This window comes from Pseudomyrmex gracilis, unplaced genomic scaffold, assembly GCF_002006095.1.
Source record: "Pseudomyrmex gracilis isolate BER0280 unplaced genomic scaffold, ASM200609v1 scaffold_3, whole genome shotgun sequence".
Lineage (NCBI taxonomy): Eukaryota > Metazoa > Arthropoda > Insecta > Hymenoptera > Formicidae > Pseudomyrmex > Pseudomyrmex gracilis.
Genome location: NW_018020587.1, coordinates 1,800,203 through 1,814,987, shown reverse-complemented (window position 1 = coordinate 1,814,987; position 14,785 = coordinate 1,800,203). Strand labels below are relative to the sequence as shown.

General features: G+C 42.2%; 1 protein-coding gene across 7 annotated transcripts in view; it reads right to left on the bottom strand.

The window, feature by feature from the left end:
- Positions 1–5,400: 5,400 nt before the first annotated feature.
- The window catches only part of LOC109855181 (polypyrimidine tract-binding protein 1), a 353,785-nt gene continuing 344,400 nt past the window's right edge, over positions 5,401–14,785 (bottom strand). For 6 of the 7 annotated variants that reach the window (XM_020429147.1, XM_020429095.1, XM_020429112.1 and 3 more), the window contains 7 exons: positions 14,141–14,369; positions 12,054–12,271; positions 9,408–9,441; positions 7,722–7,814; positions 7,188–7,404; positions 6,942–7,083; positions 5,401–6,691 (listed from right to left, as the gene is read on the bottom strand). In XM_020429147.1, the coding sequence (XP_020284736.1) occupies positions 6,623–6,691; positions 6,942–7,083; positions 7,188–7,404; positions 7,722–7,814; positions 9,408–9,441; positions 12,054–12,271; positions 14,141–14,369 (1,002 nt within the window). In that variant the 3' untranslated portion in view covers positions 5,401–6,622. The remainder of the gene's footprint in view (positions 6,692–6,941; positions 7,084–7,187; positions 7,405–7,721; positions 7,815–9,407; positions 9,442–12,053; positions 12,272–14,140; positions 14,370–14,785) is intronic. The other variant, XM_020429104.1, reaches the window with a different exon arrangement.

The following is a 14,785-nucleotide window of genomic DNA, read 5'->3' as shown; positions in this document are numbered from 1 at the left end:
TCCTTCTCGGATTCACGACATCCTAATTCTAACACGGAAAATATGTCTGGTGGGAGAAACGTTAAACGGAGAAGGAAGACGGACGTGTTTCGCGCGCGGGAATCGGCATCGCGGAAATCAGTAGCGAACATCAGCAGTCGCTTCTCACGCCGATCACGTCCGCGATAAATCTATCTTTTTGTGGGGATTTGTTCGTTTCCTTATCCCTTCCTTCCCCCCGCCAGATGTGTTACGACGCCTAAGGCCCCGATTAGGATTAGGCAAGCAAACCGTATCCCGAACCTCTCAACGATATATACGATATAGCACAGATATAGTCATTTAAAACTCATCATATACATATATTTATGTACCTCACGCTTCCCTTTTTCTCTATCTTTCTCTCTCCGCGCCCGATCGCGCTCTCCGCGTCCTTTTTCAATTTGTTTTCCGGCTTCCACGTGCTCCCGCGCTCCATCTCACGTCTCTCTCTTTGTATGCAGAATCTCTCTTTCTATCTCTCTCTCTCTCTCTCGCTCACTTTGTATATAGAATCTCACGAGTGTGTTATACTCGAGGTTCCGCGCCGCGCATTATTACAATATAATTCATAATAGATTAATCTTCTCTCTAATTTATGTGATAATCCGTAACACGTTAGTAACCCTATATAGACTTATCCCTTATTAATAAAATATAGATTATTGGGATTCACACACAGAGCCGCTGCGCATTTTGGACACACCTGTGTTTATACACTGTGATATATCAAATATATATAGTAGATATAAGTCATGTGGATGGGTCTGTTGTGTAAGTGTGTGTGTGTGTGTATGTGTGGTGGGACGTGTGTGGACCTTGCTTGTATGCTTCGCGTACATATAGTAGTTTTCAGGTATTTTACTCTCTGTGTGTAGGCTAAGCTTCGTCTAATGCGTGGCTCTCTACCAGACTCTTAAATTTCCTTTGGTCCGATGTCTCGCCGCGCCGCCATGAGTTTCCACCGCCCGATCGGAATCAACGAACTCGCGGGATTCTCAGCGCTGTTCGATTTACAGCGAAAAATTCTTGTCGCGAGAGTTTGATCTCTCAGAAAATCTCTCCGATCTCCAACATACAAAGCGATATCTTATTCCGGTACGAAAATCTTCACCGCGTCTCGTCCGTTGTGAATCGCGGCAGCTTCTCTCTCGTATCTCACCCAGCTTCGAAAGATTGGATTTTCGTCGAATTCAATCGATTTTTCGCGCGCGCGCGCGCAAGCGCGACGAGTCTGGGGAAATTTCCGAGTCCGAATAATCTACGACACCATGTAGCGAGTGCTGGCTACTCCAACCCTCACCTCGGCCCCCCTCAACCCAGCTAATGATATAGTCGATCTATCCGTCTACAGGGTGCCACACCACCAATCCCTTTGTTGATGATTTTGTTTTCTCACTTTGCCTATCACGCGAGGCACCGTCCGAACGAAACGGAGGAAGGCCGATCTAAAGAAACGTGTGTCATACGCGCGCAAACAAGCCGAGAATACAATTGTGCGATTTACACGTATATATTTATATATATATGTATATGTATATATAACGTCGGGCACCCTGTAGATATTCATCTATAGCCCCTTATTATAGCTGCTCCGTTTCCGATTACGTTTCTACTAATAATAATAATAATAATATTTCCCCTTATACGAAAGAACGACTCGCGTCGTTCGCGAAACGAGTTACTTTGGCAATAAACGGAGGGGGAAAACCTCGCACGCCGGTTCCCCCTTTCTGCGAGCAAAAGAGCTGATTGTCACCATTAGCGTGGTGGTTGTAATAATTTTCGCGAACAAAAAAAAAAAACGTTTGAATTTTTGACTCACTGATGATTTTTAACGTGGTGCTGAGTTAAAAAGATTCCGAAAAAACTGCATGTATGTGTGTGTGTGTGTGTGTTTAAATGAGCGAGTAAAGTGTGTACATGTGTGTGCGGAATGTGCTAAGAAACGGCCGGAAAGTGACAAAATGTAATTAGCAACGAACTTGGCGCGAATGCTCGACGGATTGCGACTCGCGAAAAGGGTAACACGGAAAGCTCGAAATCGAATAACGCGCTCCTTGTTGAGACAGCTTGGTTCAGGTACGCTTGGGAACGACATTCGTGCCCGGAAGTACGACTTGTGCGCACGGAAGCTCCCGCACGATTCTCTCCTTGTTTCCCTTGTGGCATTGTCACACGCTACGACGATATGTAACGAAAATCGAGACGAGAGATGTGAAAACATCAGCGCGCTGAGGATTGTATGTATATATATACATATATATATATGTATGCAAGCGGGAGAAAAATGCGGCTCGAAAAGTGCGGATCTGAAAACGCGAGCACGAAGACGATGTTTGAAACAAGCAGCAGATAGAATATATAGAAAGAACTCGGATAATATAAAAGATATTCGAAAACGTTTCTTTTTCTCTTTTTAAATCGCACAGCTTTTAAAATATTTAAAATTGTTTCAATTTAAAAGTGAAGAAAAATTTATCCGGTGAGAAATAAAAATTGCATCATACACGCTGAAGTTTGTATGTTGTGTGTTTTACGTGTGTCCCGGCTATGTGTTTATCTATAGATGTGTGTGTGTATGTGTGAGTTCTTCCGTTTCTATTACTCGCGGTGAGTATTGGTTTCTCGTGAAAATGTGCCACTCGCGTGTGATGATTGTATAATAAGCGTTTCTCGCGAAACGCGCGTGAATCCGATTAAGAAGAATGTATAAATGCACAGTCCAAGTAAATAACGTAGTAGTAATAATAACAACATCCATAGGTCATCGAAAGACACAGATCATAGATGCAAAGACTGGCCCCTTCGCTCATGCCCGGCTACTCGCTACGTCTCTAAACAACTAGCTGATTGGTCGGTACTCGATCGGCGAGACGCCGATTGGGGATAGGAAGGGAAGGAGGAAGTAGGAAAATGGACAAAAATAAGAAGAGAGAAACGGTTGTTTGTGTATGTTGCTCGCATCGAGTGTGCAAACACATCAGCACCCTGGGAATCGGCGTTCGCGCGATCGAACAAGGATAAATTTCTGTTCGCACGGTTCACCAAGAGATCCCGTGTTTTATAACGGCTAGCCTACTTTGGCACAAACAGCACACCATGCCCGGGCCGGCATTCGCTTTGTGTTTTTCACAGTTTCGTCACTTTCCTGCCTTGTACGTTCGCCTTAATATAAGAAGCTTCCTTCCCGCAATACCTTCAATATATAGTTTAGTCGAAATATCTCACGATATACTATTTTCTCTTGACCTTTCTTCGTTTCTCTCGCACTCGCGCAATTACTCTCTCTTTTTTTCTTTCTCTCTCTCTCTCTCTCACTCAATTACGCCTTCGCACAACAGTCACCTTCCAACACGCACTTTCACTTTTTCTTTCTTTTTTTTTTTTTCACTCTCCTCTTTCTACTTCTCTCTACGATCAGTTATGTTATATCAGTAAAATTTAATTGACTCCAACAGAACATCGATTAGACAGAAACCCGCGGGCTTCGTCGGAGCGCGCGCGCGCGCGCGCGAAAACGACCAATTGCGGACGACTGATGTCCCCGTTTGTGAACGGAGACAACACCGAGGAGCCTCGTTTCCTCTCGTGTGCTATGTAACTATGCCGTTTGCCGGCTAAATCTTTGAATGCGGAGAATAACTCTACCGAGGATCCCGGCGGGAATACTCTTCAGAGACTCTTCGAGAACCGTCACGATTTGTGCGCGGTTTCGCGTGCTCTCACTAAAAAAAAATCTCTCCCGCAAATCTGCGATTCTAATCGAAGTTTTACTTTGTTTTTCACGTCTGTTTTCCACGGAAATATCTATTTTTTTGTCTAATCGACTTTCTCCTTTTTTAATAATGTTTGTTAAATTCGGTTTAATAGGTTTGGGGGGGTTTGTGCTTTTGTGAGGGCACGCTCTCTCACAACCGTCCGTCTCTACCGAAGGAATGCTTTTTATATCAGGAACTCTCTCAACGGGAGGGATAGAATCGAATCTCGTCGCGCGATAGAGATCTGTACTCGTTCGAGAGAAACACTCTCCCTTCCACGTTCAATCCGTCAAACGCGAATCTCATCTTCTCCCGAAGCGTCCCGAAACAGCGTCCCGATCGGCCGCAAAATAAAAACGGGGAAAAAACTCTTCGCGCGCGCTCCGCACGTCGCGAATTTTTTTTTTTTTTTTTTTTTTAATTAGCGATATGTTCAACGGTTCACTTCTTCCTCTCCTAGTCAATTATACTTATCTAGTCAATTACTATATGATTAAAATCCTAACACATGCCTAAAGCGTACTACTCTAAGAAATCTGGGTACTCGTATTTATGCGTCTGTTTTGTGTGTACGTGTGTGTGTGTATGTAAAATGTTTTTGCGTGTGCAAATCAAAGAGCGGTATCATCGCCACTTGATACCGTTTTTCGCGCTCGCTGTGCGTGAGTGTACGTGTTTTTTTGTCTGTGTATGTGATAATTCCATAACCATACGGGGTTACGCGATAGAGACGCGGATATTTGTTTGTGTGTATATGTGTTTATATGTGTGTGCGGGTGCAATAATACTTATTTCCTCAAAACTGAAACGTACAAATTATAAAAAACGCGTGGGCCTCAGAATGCGAGGAGAACTTGCCTCGGCCGAGCGCTCGGGCTCCGCTCGACCGCAGCTAAAAGAAGCGTCTCGTCCGTACGCGCAGTCCGGACAGTCGAGAATACTGGAGGTATCTTCGAGGGACGAGAGACTCGCCCGCGAAGAAGCGTTAAAACGTGGGCTCGAACGGGGCCCCACACGCTCGGAATGAAAGTTCTCACTTAATAGATTAAACTTTTTTTTTTTACTTTTTAGCACGAACGAGTTTGATAATTGCTTCGCTTCCGCCTTACGAACGGATCGAAATCACCGGTCAAGAAACGTCACCAAATGAGAACGCGATTTCCAGAAGATTCTTCCGTAGGCGAATGATTGTCCGCCAATTTTTTTTTTTTTTTTTTTTTTTTTTACGACTAGTGGTTTATCTATTTCGAATTTTGTGATTTTCGTAACGTAAATAATTCCGGCAAAGACGATCGGTTCGTCGGCGGAGTATTGATTAGTGTCTCATAAAAGCATGCAAAGGGTCCCGTGACGTACATAATTGGCCGTTTCTCAAATAACACACGCCGTTTCCGTCGGTACTCGACGCTTGACGTCGTCGATCATCATATTGTCTCGCTCTTCGAACGGAACGGAAGCCACGAAGAAGTGTACGCTTGATCGCGCGTTGGTCGTCAGAAGAATGAAGATTGTCTCGCGGGAAACGTTGTTGCTTGGTTCACTCGATTGTCGATCGCCCCATCGCGCGTGATTGTACGACGAGCGATTTTCGCATTCGTTTCTTTATTCCTCGTGTTTGTTCTTTTTTTTTCTCTCTCTCTTTCTCTTCCTCTCACGCGCGTATGCTCTCGTCGAACGAGCACGCTGACGGCGGTGTGTGAACCTGGCTTCGGAGCTGATATTACCGGGCGCGCCCGTCGCGCGAGACGGTCGCCCCCCTTTTTTGTGTCCACGCAACTTTGAAAAACCTTAATCGTAATCGGCGTGGCGGTCCGTGGAGACCGCGCGCACACACAATCGTGGAGATTTTACATGTACAATAATATATATCTTTTTTTTTTTTTTTTTTTAAATCTGCCCTAGACATTTAACTCTGTACAAGAGTCGACTGTTTTCCAAACTGTGTCGCTTCCCGTGTTTAAAACCCTAAACATTTTTCTTCAAATACTTTCAACACTTTCGCACTTTTTTTTGCTACACTTTCTCTACATTACATTATTATTTTTATTAACCCGGCTGTCAGATTCTTTCTGCTTCCCGTTTCCTCTAAAACATCTTCCTCTATCTCTCTCTCTCTCTGCAGTTTCGTTTCATTTCACACAACGGCTCTTATTACTGCACGCTTTCGCGTGTGATCGCGGTATCTTTCTATCTTTCCCTCCCTCTTTCTCTCTCTCTCTCACTCTCTCTCTCTCTCTTTCCCTCATGATTCGTCATTTAAAAATGTTGCCTCTCATCTCTGTTTTTTTTCTTGTTTTCTAAAATTACGAAATCATCACGATAAACCCGCATCTCAGAAGCCAACGGAAACTACCTTCGGGAAGGCCGTCTTCGCGAAATTCGTCTTTCTCTCTCCATCGCTCGCAGCTTTGGTACATCCCCCCCGTAAACACCCTAGCGACCCTCGAATTGAATATAGAAATCAATCAACCGGATGCGGAAAAATCGCGCACACGTGTTGTAAAGACGTCCCAACAAACAATGGCAAGGCCTCGAAAAAAGCATCCTAAGCTCGCGGACGAGGTAGTGCCTGTGTCTACTTGTCTTGCTGCTGCTTCCGCTGTTGCTGCTTCGGTGTCCGAGTTTTGCGCGATGCAAGTCTCATATGTAGATTTTTTTTTTTTTTTTTCTCGCATATAAATGCAGTCAGCCGAGATAAGCAGCGTCGCGACTCCCACAGGAAACGGACGAGCACCTGAGCATATTCAGCTGAGGAACCATCAGTCGTAGACCGAAGCGGGTGACCAAAGGGGGACTAGGGCGTAGGGCTGGTACCACTGCTGCTCGTGCGGTGGCGATTCTTGTTAGATGTTGCTTTTGGAGAACGATACCCTCAGGTGGTTGGACTCGCTGAGCTGGTAGTTGTGCATTTTCTGCGAAGGTAATACAAAACAATCGACTTTTAAGCAAAATGATCGGAAGTTCGTTTTCAATTAAAAAAAAAAGTGAAAAAATTGTTTGCGTCTCACTTTCTCGAGAAGTGAATATAAGACTGGGAGAGCAAACCGATGCGCGTCTCCTTTTTCACGACGGAGCTTAGAAGGGAATTTTACTCCCCCGTCTCGGAAAGTTAGGATTATCGCCCTATCGCGAAAGTAACGACTTAATTGCGAAGCTACTTACGATCAGCGCAGCCACTGCGTCGTCCATGTTAGGCAGCTGTATAAGAGCCATCTTCCTGTCCTTGGGGAAGAATTTGAAGTTCTTGACGGTGAAGCCGTTCTTGGTGAAGGCTTCTTTGATCTCTTCCTCAGCTACCGTAGCTCTAAAAGTGTAAATTGAACGCGTCGTTGAGAACGTCGTCGCGTCGAGAAACAGTGCAACGAAACAACCGCCACGTCCCCGCTTTTTGTTTAAAGCGTTACTCACGGAATGTTTGATAAATGCAGAGTCGCGCTTGGCGGATAGATGTTCTGATAGTTCTTCGAGCCTGGTTTCTTGAACCGATGCAACGTGCTGTTGGTATAATCTTTCGTGAGACCCGCGTCCGGCTGACCTTCTTTTGGCAACTGAACAGTTTGGTGTTTGCTGAGCATCACTTTGATCTGTTTCCCAAACACTCGTAACTTGTCCATGTGAGTCAGCGCTGTATGATGTGAAATTTAAACAAAAACGATGTCATCATCACAATTACAATCTCATATCGGGGAAATTATTGCAAATTTAAAATTAAAATTATTGTATAACAGCGAATCTCTAAATTTCTCTCTAAATTTCTCGACCGCGGTTGTGCAAACGCGCGACATCTCGCGCGTTTTCCTCCCATTTAAATTTTAAAATATAATCTCCTCTCCGAGCTACATTTAGTTTAGTAAATAAACTCTGTGCAAAAACATTTTAATTTTGTGTGATTTTAAATTGCACCGAAAATGGCACACCTCGCGAAGAAGAACTGTTACTCACCTAAAAGCGCCTGATGAGGTTCGGCCATCTGTATTAGTGCCGAGTCCTTTTTGTTGTAGAGGATTTTCACACGCTGTACATCCCCGTAAACGCCTATGTGCACAATACGCAAATTTCTTTTTTTAGTAAAACTCGACCGGCATACCGCGATATGCTGTTTTAATAGAGACTGCGAATCTAAGGATTGTCGAAGATGAACGGGACAATATATATGTATATATATATATATATATAATGTTCGGTCGATCGAGATCGGGGTACGATCTAAGATTCGGGACATGCAAGAGACAATGCGATTCGGCTGAAAATATATTTCATAATTTTAGAGAACAAAAAATAATACTCTAGATATTTAAACAAAGTATTGAATATTTCACGATTCTCTTTGCCGAATTAATACAGTTATTAATTAATTTACACCGCAAAATATACGCATTAAATTTATTTTGCCTCTGGAGGTGCATATTTTTTGAAATAATTTTAATTTAATTTCTCCCTTTAATGATGTCCCGATGAAGCAAATGTAACGTTAAAAAATAAAATGCCTTTAAAAAAAATGAAAATAAAAAAATTGCCAAAAACAATAACAAGACTTATATCTAATTATCTTTTACATTTTACATAACTTGATTCATAATAAATTCGCATAACACAACTGTACGGTTAATTGGACAACATTTTTACGAAATTGAAATTTTAATTTACAAAATGCATTTTGTATAAACGTGTGTACGTATATATGTGGTAGTAACTTTTGCGTTCGTCCGCAATTATTATATCCGAGAACATCCCCGACAAAATATCGCCGGCAGCCGAATCGCCGCGCGCCTCGTTAATAGTGAGTTTCCTAATGGAATTACGTAAAATAAGCGAAAGCTTACGTAATATTAAGGTTGTGTGGAATTGATATTAATAAAATATTAATGAAATAAATTTAAAAAAGAGATGCTTGGAAATGGAACAGAGTGTGAGAGAACGTGTTTCGGTGGTTGGCCGATAAACACGGCATGAACGGGTGATATGTCATGAACGAGCGAATGGAGTAGCTTGTAGTAATAAAATAAGTTGAAATCACGAAAATATATCGGAAGAATGTCGGATTAAACGTTAAATCAGAATATGTTACAGCGAATATCTCGCGAGAGTGTAAAACATGACGAGAGAAAAGAATAATGACGATGACCAAGACAAGTGAGCTTGTTGAAAAGAAACTAAAAAAAAAAAAGAAAAAAAAAAAGAAAAATAAGAACCAAAGAAAAAAGGAAGAAATATTCTTTTTCTGTATGACGTAATTCTCGGACGTGACGATCGTGTGAAAGAACGTTTGCGTTTGTCTGTGTATGTGTGTGTGTTCGCGCGCGTGTGTACGCGGTGCTTTATTCTTATCACGAAGAATATTTGTATCACGTGACCGGAAAGAATTGGAGTTTCTTCCGAGTGCTTTATATTAGCTTATTGTTTTCTTTTTTCTTCTTTTTCTTTTGTCTTTTAACCGTGCGTACGTGTGTGTCCAAAAATGTGTATGTATATGCGTGTCCATTATGTCGCGCGTTATTTGAAAAAACTCTCGCGTGTGGTATCGCGCGCGTGTTTGTGTGTAATATATGTGTGAAGAATAGCGCGAGGAATGTAGAATATAATAATTAATAATGTAATATAATTAATAATATAAATGTGGAGACGTACCAAACAGGGTAAAGAGAGCGTCAGGCGTGACCATCTACACAGAGAACAGACAGAGTCCAGTCAGTAGTCAGCGAGTATAATAGGATTCAATGTATAGTGTTGGCGCGCGCGCACAGGATTCGCGTTTTTTTTTTTTTTTTTATCGGAAAAAGAAGACACGTATCGCGCCAAACGCGGATTACGTCTCGCTGTGATACAAAAAAAAAAAAAAAAAAAAAACAGATATCGACGCAATAAAAAAGTTACGACGTCTTTACTTATACAGTTTTTTACTTATACAGATCTCTCGAGCGAGTGGTAAGTTCTCGCGATGACGATGTCCATATCTCGTTCACTTTGCGATCGAAAATCGCGAGATCTGGTCGTCAGATTACGAAGCCTGTGCGCGACGCAACGATAGTAGTACACACAGTTATAGTACAGTAGTGACAAGTTGCAGCTGCGAAGTGTGACGTCGACACACAGTTTCTTGCCGAGGCGACATTCATCATCCTCACGGCTTCTTACGCGCGACAATGTTCGTCCGTTTTTAGACTCTCTCTCTCGAAACCGTTACACTGTTGTTTGTGCCGATTGTACGAAGACGCGACGTTGTATATCCCGACGAAGGATTTAATCGAGCCAGCGTGTGTCGTCGAAGCCGATAACAACGATGAGTGTCGCCTCTCGCAGAAGGTAACGTCGTATAGTCGACAACGCTACGAATTAATTAGAACGCGGGATGGTGATCTCTTTGGAACGGAGTGACATTTGTATGTGTGTTTCGAAAAATGAGCGGAGGGCAAGTAGGGAGACAGAGTGGTCAAAGGGGAAGGGTCTTTCGTGACGAAACAGGGCGCATACGCATCGCGTCTCGATCCTTCCACCAGCGGAACAATCTCGAGAATTCTGTGATTAAATGCAAAACATTAAATTAATTAAATTAATAACGAAATTGTCTCTCGCGACAGAATTTAACAAAATGTTTAATTCAACGACACGTTGTTAAATTTTGTTAATAACACATGTCCGAATTTAATCTTGTCTCTTATTTAATTCTCACAAATTATTCTAGTTGCACAAGTCTGTTCCCTCTTGTAATAAATAATAACAATACAATTCAAATATATTTGTCGCGTTTTTTTGCTTGTTCTTCAGAGACGGACGATTTTCAGCGATCTCGTTGCGAAGTTTGTCGCTTTGCAGAGCTTGGCACGAGCTAGGCTTTCCCATTTGCTTGGGTTTCTCGAGACCGTTCGAAAGCGACTCGGTAGAAAGACCGAGCCAAAGGATCGAGAGTCTGCGAGAGGGTTCGTCTACGTAGCACTACGTATCGTATGTAACTCGCTCGTTAGGCCGTGTAATTGCACGGTGTGTGTGTGTGTGTGAATATATACGTACACGTACGAGAGTACATGTACGTACATATACACCCGATTCGCAGATGTACAGGGAGGGAGAGCTTGCGGTCGCGCATTGTCGCGCACTGAGAGAAATAGCGTGTGGCACGGAGTCTCTTACGAGGGAGGTTGCGGGCGAATATATGTACGGAGAGTACAAGGAGAGCGCCCGAGAACGACTCGGAACGAGAAGAAAATAGAGAAAGGGAGAAGTGAGAAGGTACAGAGAAACAAAGAAGAGGCGCGGTGGTTACGTCGCGCGCGTATATACGTGTGTCGTGCGTGCGCGCGTGTGCGTGTGTGTTGCAAGGCGGCGTGTCTCGCGATAGTAGAAAGATATGGCGAACCTGCAGGAGCTCGTTTGCTTGTTTGTTTGCTTGCTTGCTTGCTTGCTCGTTCGCGCGCCCGCACACATACACACACACACACACACACATACGTTGCATAGAGACACGGACAGATGTCACACACGCTATATAGGTATATTATTCGCATACGACACACTTATGCCACACGTGACTGCGAGGGGAAAAGGGCGGCGGTCTACTTCTCTCAGTGCTCTCTGCTGCAGTCTACTCGAACCGCGCGGCGGCGACATCCCCATTATGTGTGCGTGCGCGCCATTTAACGCTTCGTCTCGCTAAATGCACGTATCGCCGTTGAATTTACATTGTATTCATTGTTCCGTGTTTGCATTTAGTCGGAACTGACTTCAGAAAATCAATCACTGTACGAGAAACGCTCTGGTACAATTTCGCACGAGATGTACAATAACACGCGCGAGATCGTGTCTGTGTTGTACGTAGAAAATATATGTATATTACTACGTGTGTTAAACATGTATATTACTCCGCACTTTGTCAATGTAATAAATATGTTCCCTGAAAATGCCCACACGCCCGAAGTCAGTTGCAAACGAGACGAATAATTAAACCAGCGCGACGACGACGCCTGGAAAGAGCGTCGGAACTTCCGCCTCGCGGCAGGCTCGGTATTCTGCGCGTTTGACGGAGAAATAAAAATACACGAAGAAAATTTTCCGAGAGACGTTACGAGAGACCTTTTACTATTTTTCTTTCGTAACACGTTAGTGAATTTTCCAAGAACGAAAATTCTTAATTACGTCCGTGTTTTTGTTTCTCTTCTTCGTTTGCCGAAGATTTTGCGCGGCTTATTCGTCGTTAAGGAGCGGGAGTATCAACGGCGTTAAACGGTGTAAATGGGAGTATAAATAATGGGGGAGTTTTCGAAATTTCGAGTTACTTACCTCCTCGTTGAGATTGCTGACAAGCAACACCGCCGATGCCTGCGCGCTTCCCTGCACCCGCACACCGAGACCAGCAGCACCGAGAGGAAATCCACCGAGTCCGGCGAGTCCTCCGGCCGGCGGTACACCGTTGTACGGACCTGCCAAGGGCGAGGGGAGGCCGTGCATGGCGGCAAAGGGCGTGGGCAGCACACCCGGTGCCCCTGCAATGGACTCTACTTCAAGAAGGTCAGGTTGCGTTATTATTTCTGTCGACATTGCGTTGAAGGGAACATTTCCAGATGGAAAGATACTAATTAAGTCCGAAAAAACTGCGTAAAACAATTTGAAATAAAGCAAAGGTGAAAAAAGAGAAATTAATTTAAAAAAAAGAATAAAACTTATAAAATTAGAAATTAGAAAGTAATAAATGAAAATATTTTTACAATAAACGTGTTCCGATTCGAGCGACAAATGAATTTCCTCTCCGCAAAAAGGAAATTTACAAAGCTTTAAGTTTTACGCCGAAAGTTATTTGCGTAGCAGCTCGACACATCCGATATGATTGTTTTTACAAAATTTTCCTTCCTCGGAAAATCTCGAGCAGCGTTCTTGATGTTTGACCATCCGTCGCGCTAACCTCCTAATCGTCAGTCATGAACGGACTGTTTGCGCAACGAGATAGGACGCAAAGTGGATTACATCGTTACAGATTAAACACCAACAACAACGCCGTGAAATTAATTTAACCCAAACAATCGTCGGCGAGGCATGTAATTTAAACTAGCGTTGTCGCCGGACGCAAAAATCTCGACGATTCGGCGCGGCAAGCGCGGATATCGCTTTTGCCTCCCGCTACTTTGTAATTAATTAATTTACCCGAGAGGAGATAATGTCCCGACCGGTAACAGAACACACGACGGATACAACGAAGGTACTAGCAAAACGTACTAGCAATTTGTCGCTACTCTTGTCACGACATAATGACAACAACAATAATAATAATAATAATAGTAATAATAATGATAATTATAATGATAATGATAATAATAATAATAATAATAATAATAATAATAATAATAATAGTTATTATTCGGCAATATATCGTCAAAGTGATGGAAAATCGGTGTCGCTATTATAATGTAATTAATTCCAATAAACGGCAACGTCATACAATCACGCTCATTGTTCGACCTTTCAATTGCATATTTCTCACAAAATTGAGAGCCCGCAAGTGCGGGAGCATTCTAAACTCATTCACAATTCATTTAACGATAATGATGAATTTTGCGAAAGAGTTTATTGCGCACAGTATACTATAGTCGTAAAAAAAGATATACATATATATATATTCCACTATATATTTGCAATATTATATATACATATAATTATTATATATATATATAATTTATATATATATATATTATATATATATGTGTATACATATATATGTGTGTATATATATATATATGTATAAATATGTATGTATGTATATATACAATGCGGAAATATAACACACCCGTTCATTGTTTGTTCGCGCGCGCACCGCCCGTTCAGAATTGGTTCTGTCCAATTTCGTCTGGTCTAATTGGCGTTTAACTACGATGAATTTTGAAAGCCTCTATTGAGAACTCCCGTATTTAACTATTAACCGACTGAATCATTATATGAAATCGCGCAAGATTAATATTCATTGTTTCAAGCTACAAATAACGTTTATATATACTCATGCGCGAGCGAGTTACATTGTTACATATTTATAAACAATACAATTTATTCGGTGGATCGAATGTGAGCGAAATTTCGAAAACGTGGCGTAGAGATAAATTTTACACAGCATTTAGCGGAGAAAAAAAAATCAAATTTAACGTGCTTCACAGTAGATGAAGAAACTACAAGAACTCTGCTGCTGGAAAACATTTTCCGAAGACTAAAAAAAAAAAAAAAAAAAAAAAAAAAAAAAAAAAAAGGAACGAAATTGCGCGCGATAAAACTTACATTTCCTCGTAAGTTTCTCAATATACAGTTCGGAAAAACGTAAAACTTGAGAATTGATTCGACGGTCTAGGCTACACTGATTTTTACACTCTCGCACACAGCGTACTCACCGGGAATTCTGGCACGTGGCTGCGAGCCGGCTCCCATTAGCAACTGGGGTAGCAATTCGCCACCGAGAGCGAGCGACGCGGCGTCGAGATTTGCGTCACCGGTCGGAAGATTCGGGTTGGTGTAGTCCCGCGATTTGTCGTTGTTGTACTTGACGTTGAGATTTTGCATCTTGCTATAATCGATGCGCAGCGTGCAGCAGGAATTGTAGACGTTCTGGCCATCCAGTGACTGCGCAAAAAATCATGAAACAATTCTCCGTCATATTTTTTTTTCGATTCATTTGGAGAAACGTAGCTTTTGTCACTTTCGTGTATTTTGAAAACTTCAATGAACTTGATACAGATTCAAGAAAAATGTTTCGTCTTAAAAAAAAAAAAAATTATATATATATATATATATACAATAATAATGTGCCGAAGCAAAATGAATCAGTTCACAGCAACGCGATCAGAGAAGAACATCTCAGAACGCACACATCCCCAAAAACTTGGCCACAATGCGAAGGAAAAAAAGTTAACGAGAAAGCTATAAGCAAGAAGTTTCGACAACTTCAATTGCAATCATCGGGAGAATCCAATAACATTGTAAAAAACCAAAAAACAAAAAACAAAAAAAAAAAAAAAACAAAATAACCAATTGTTTCT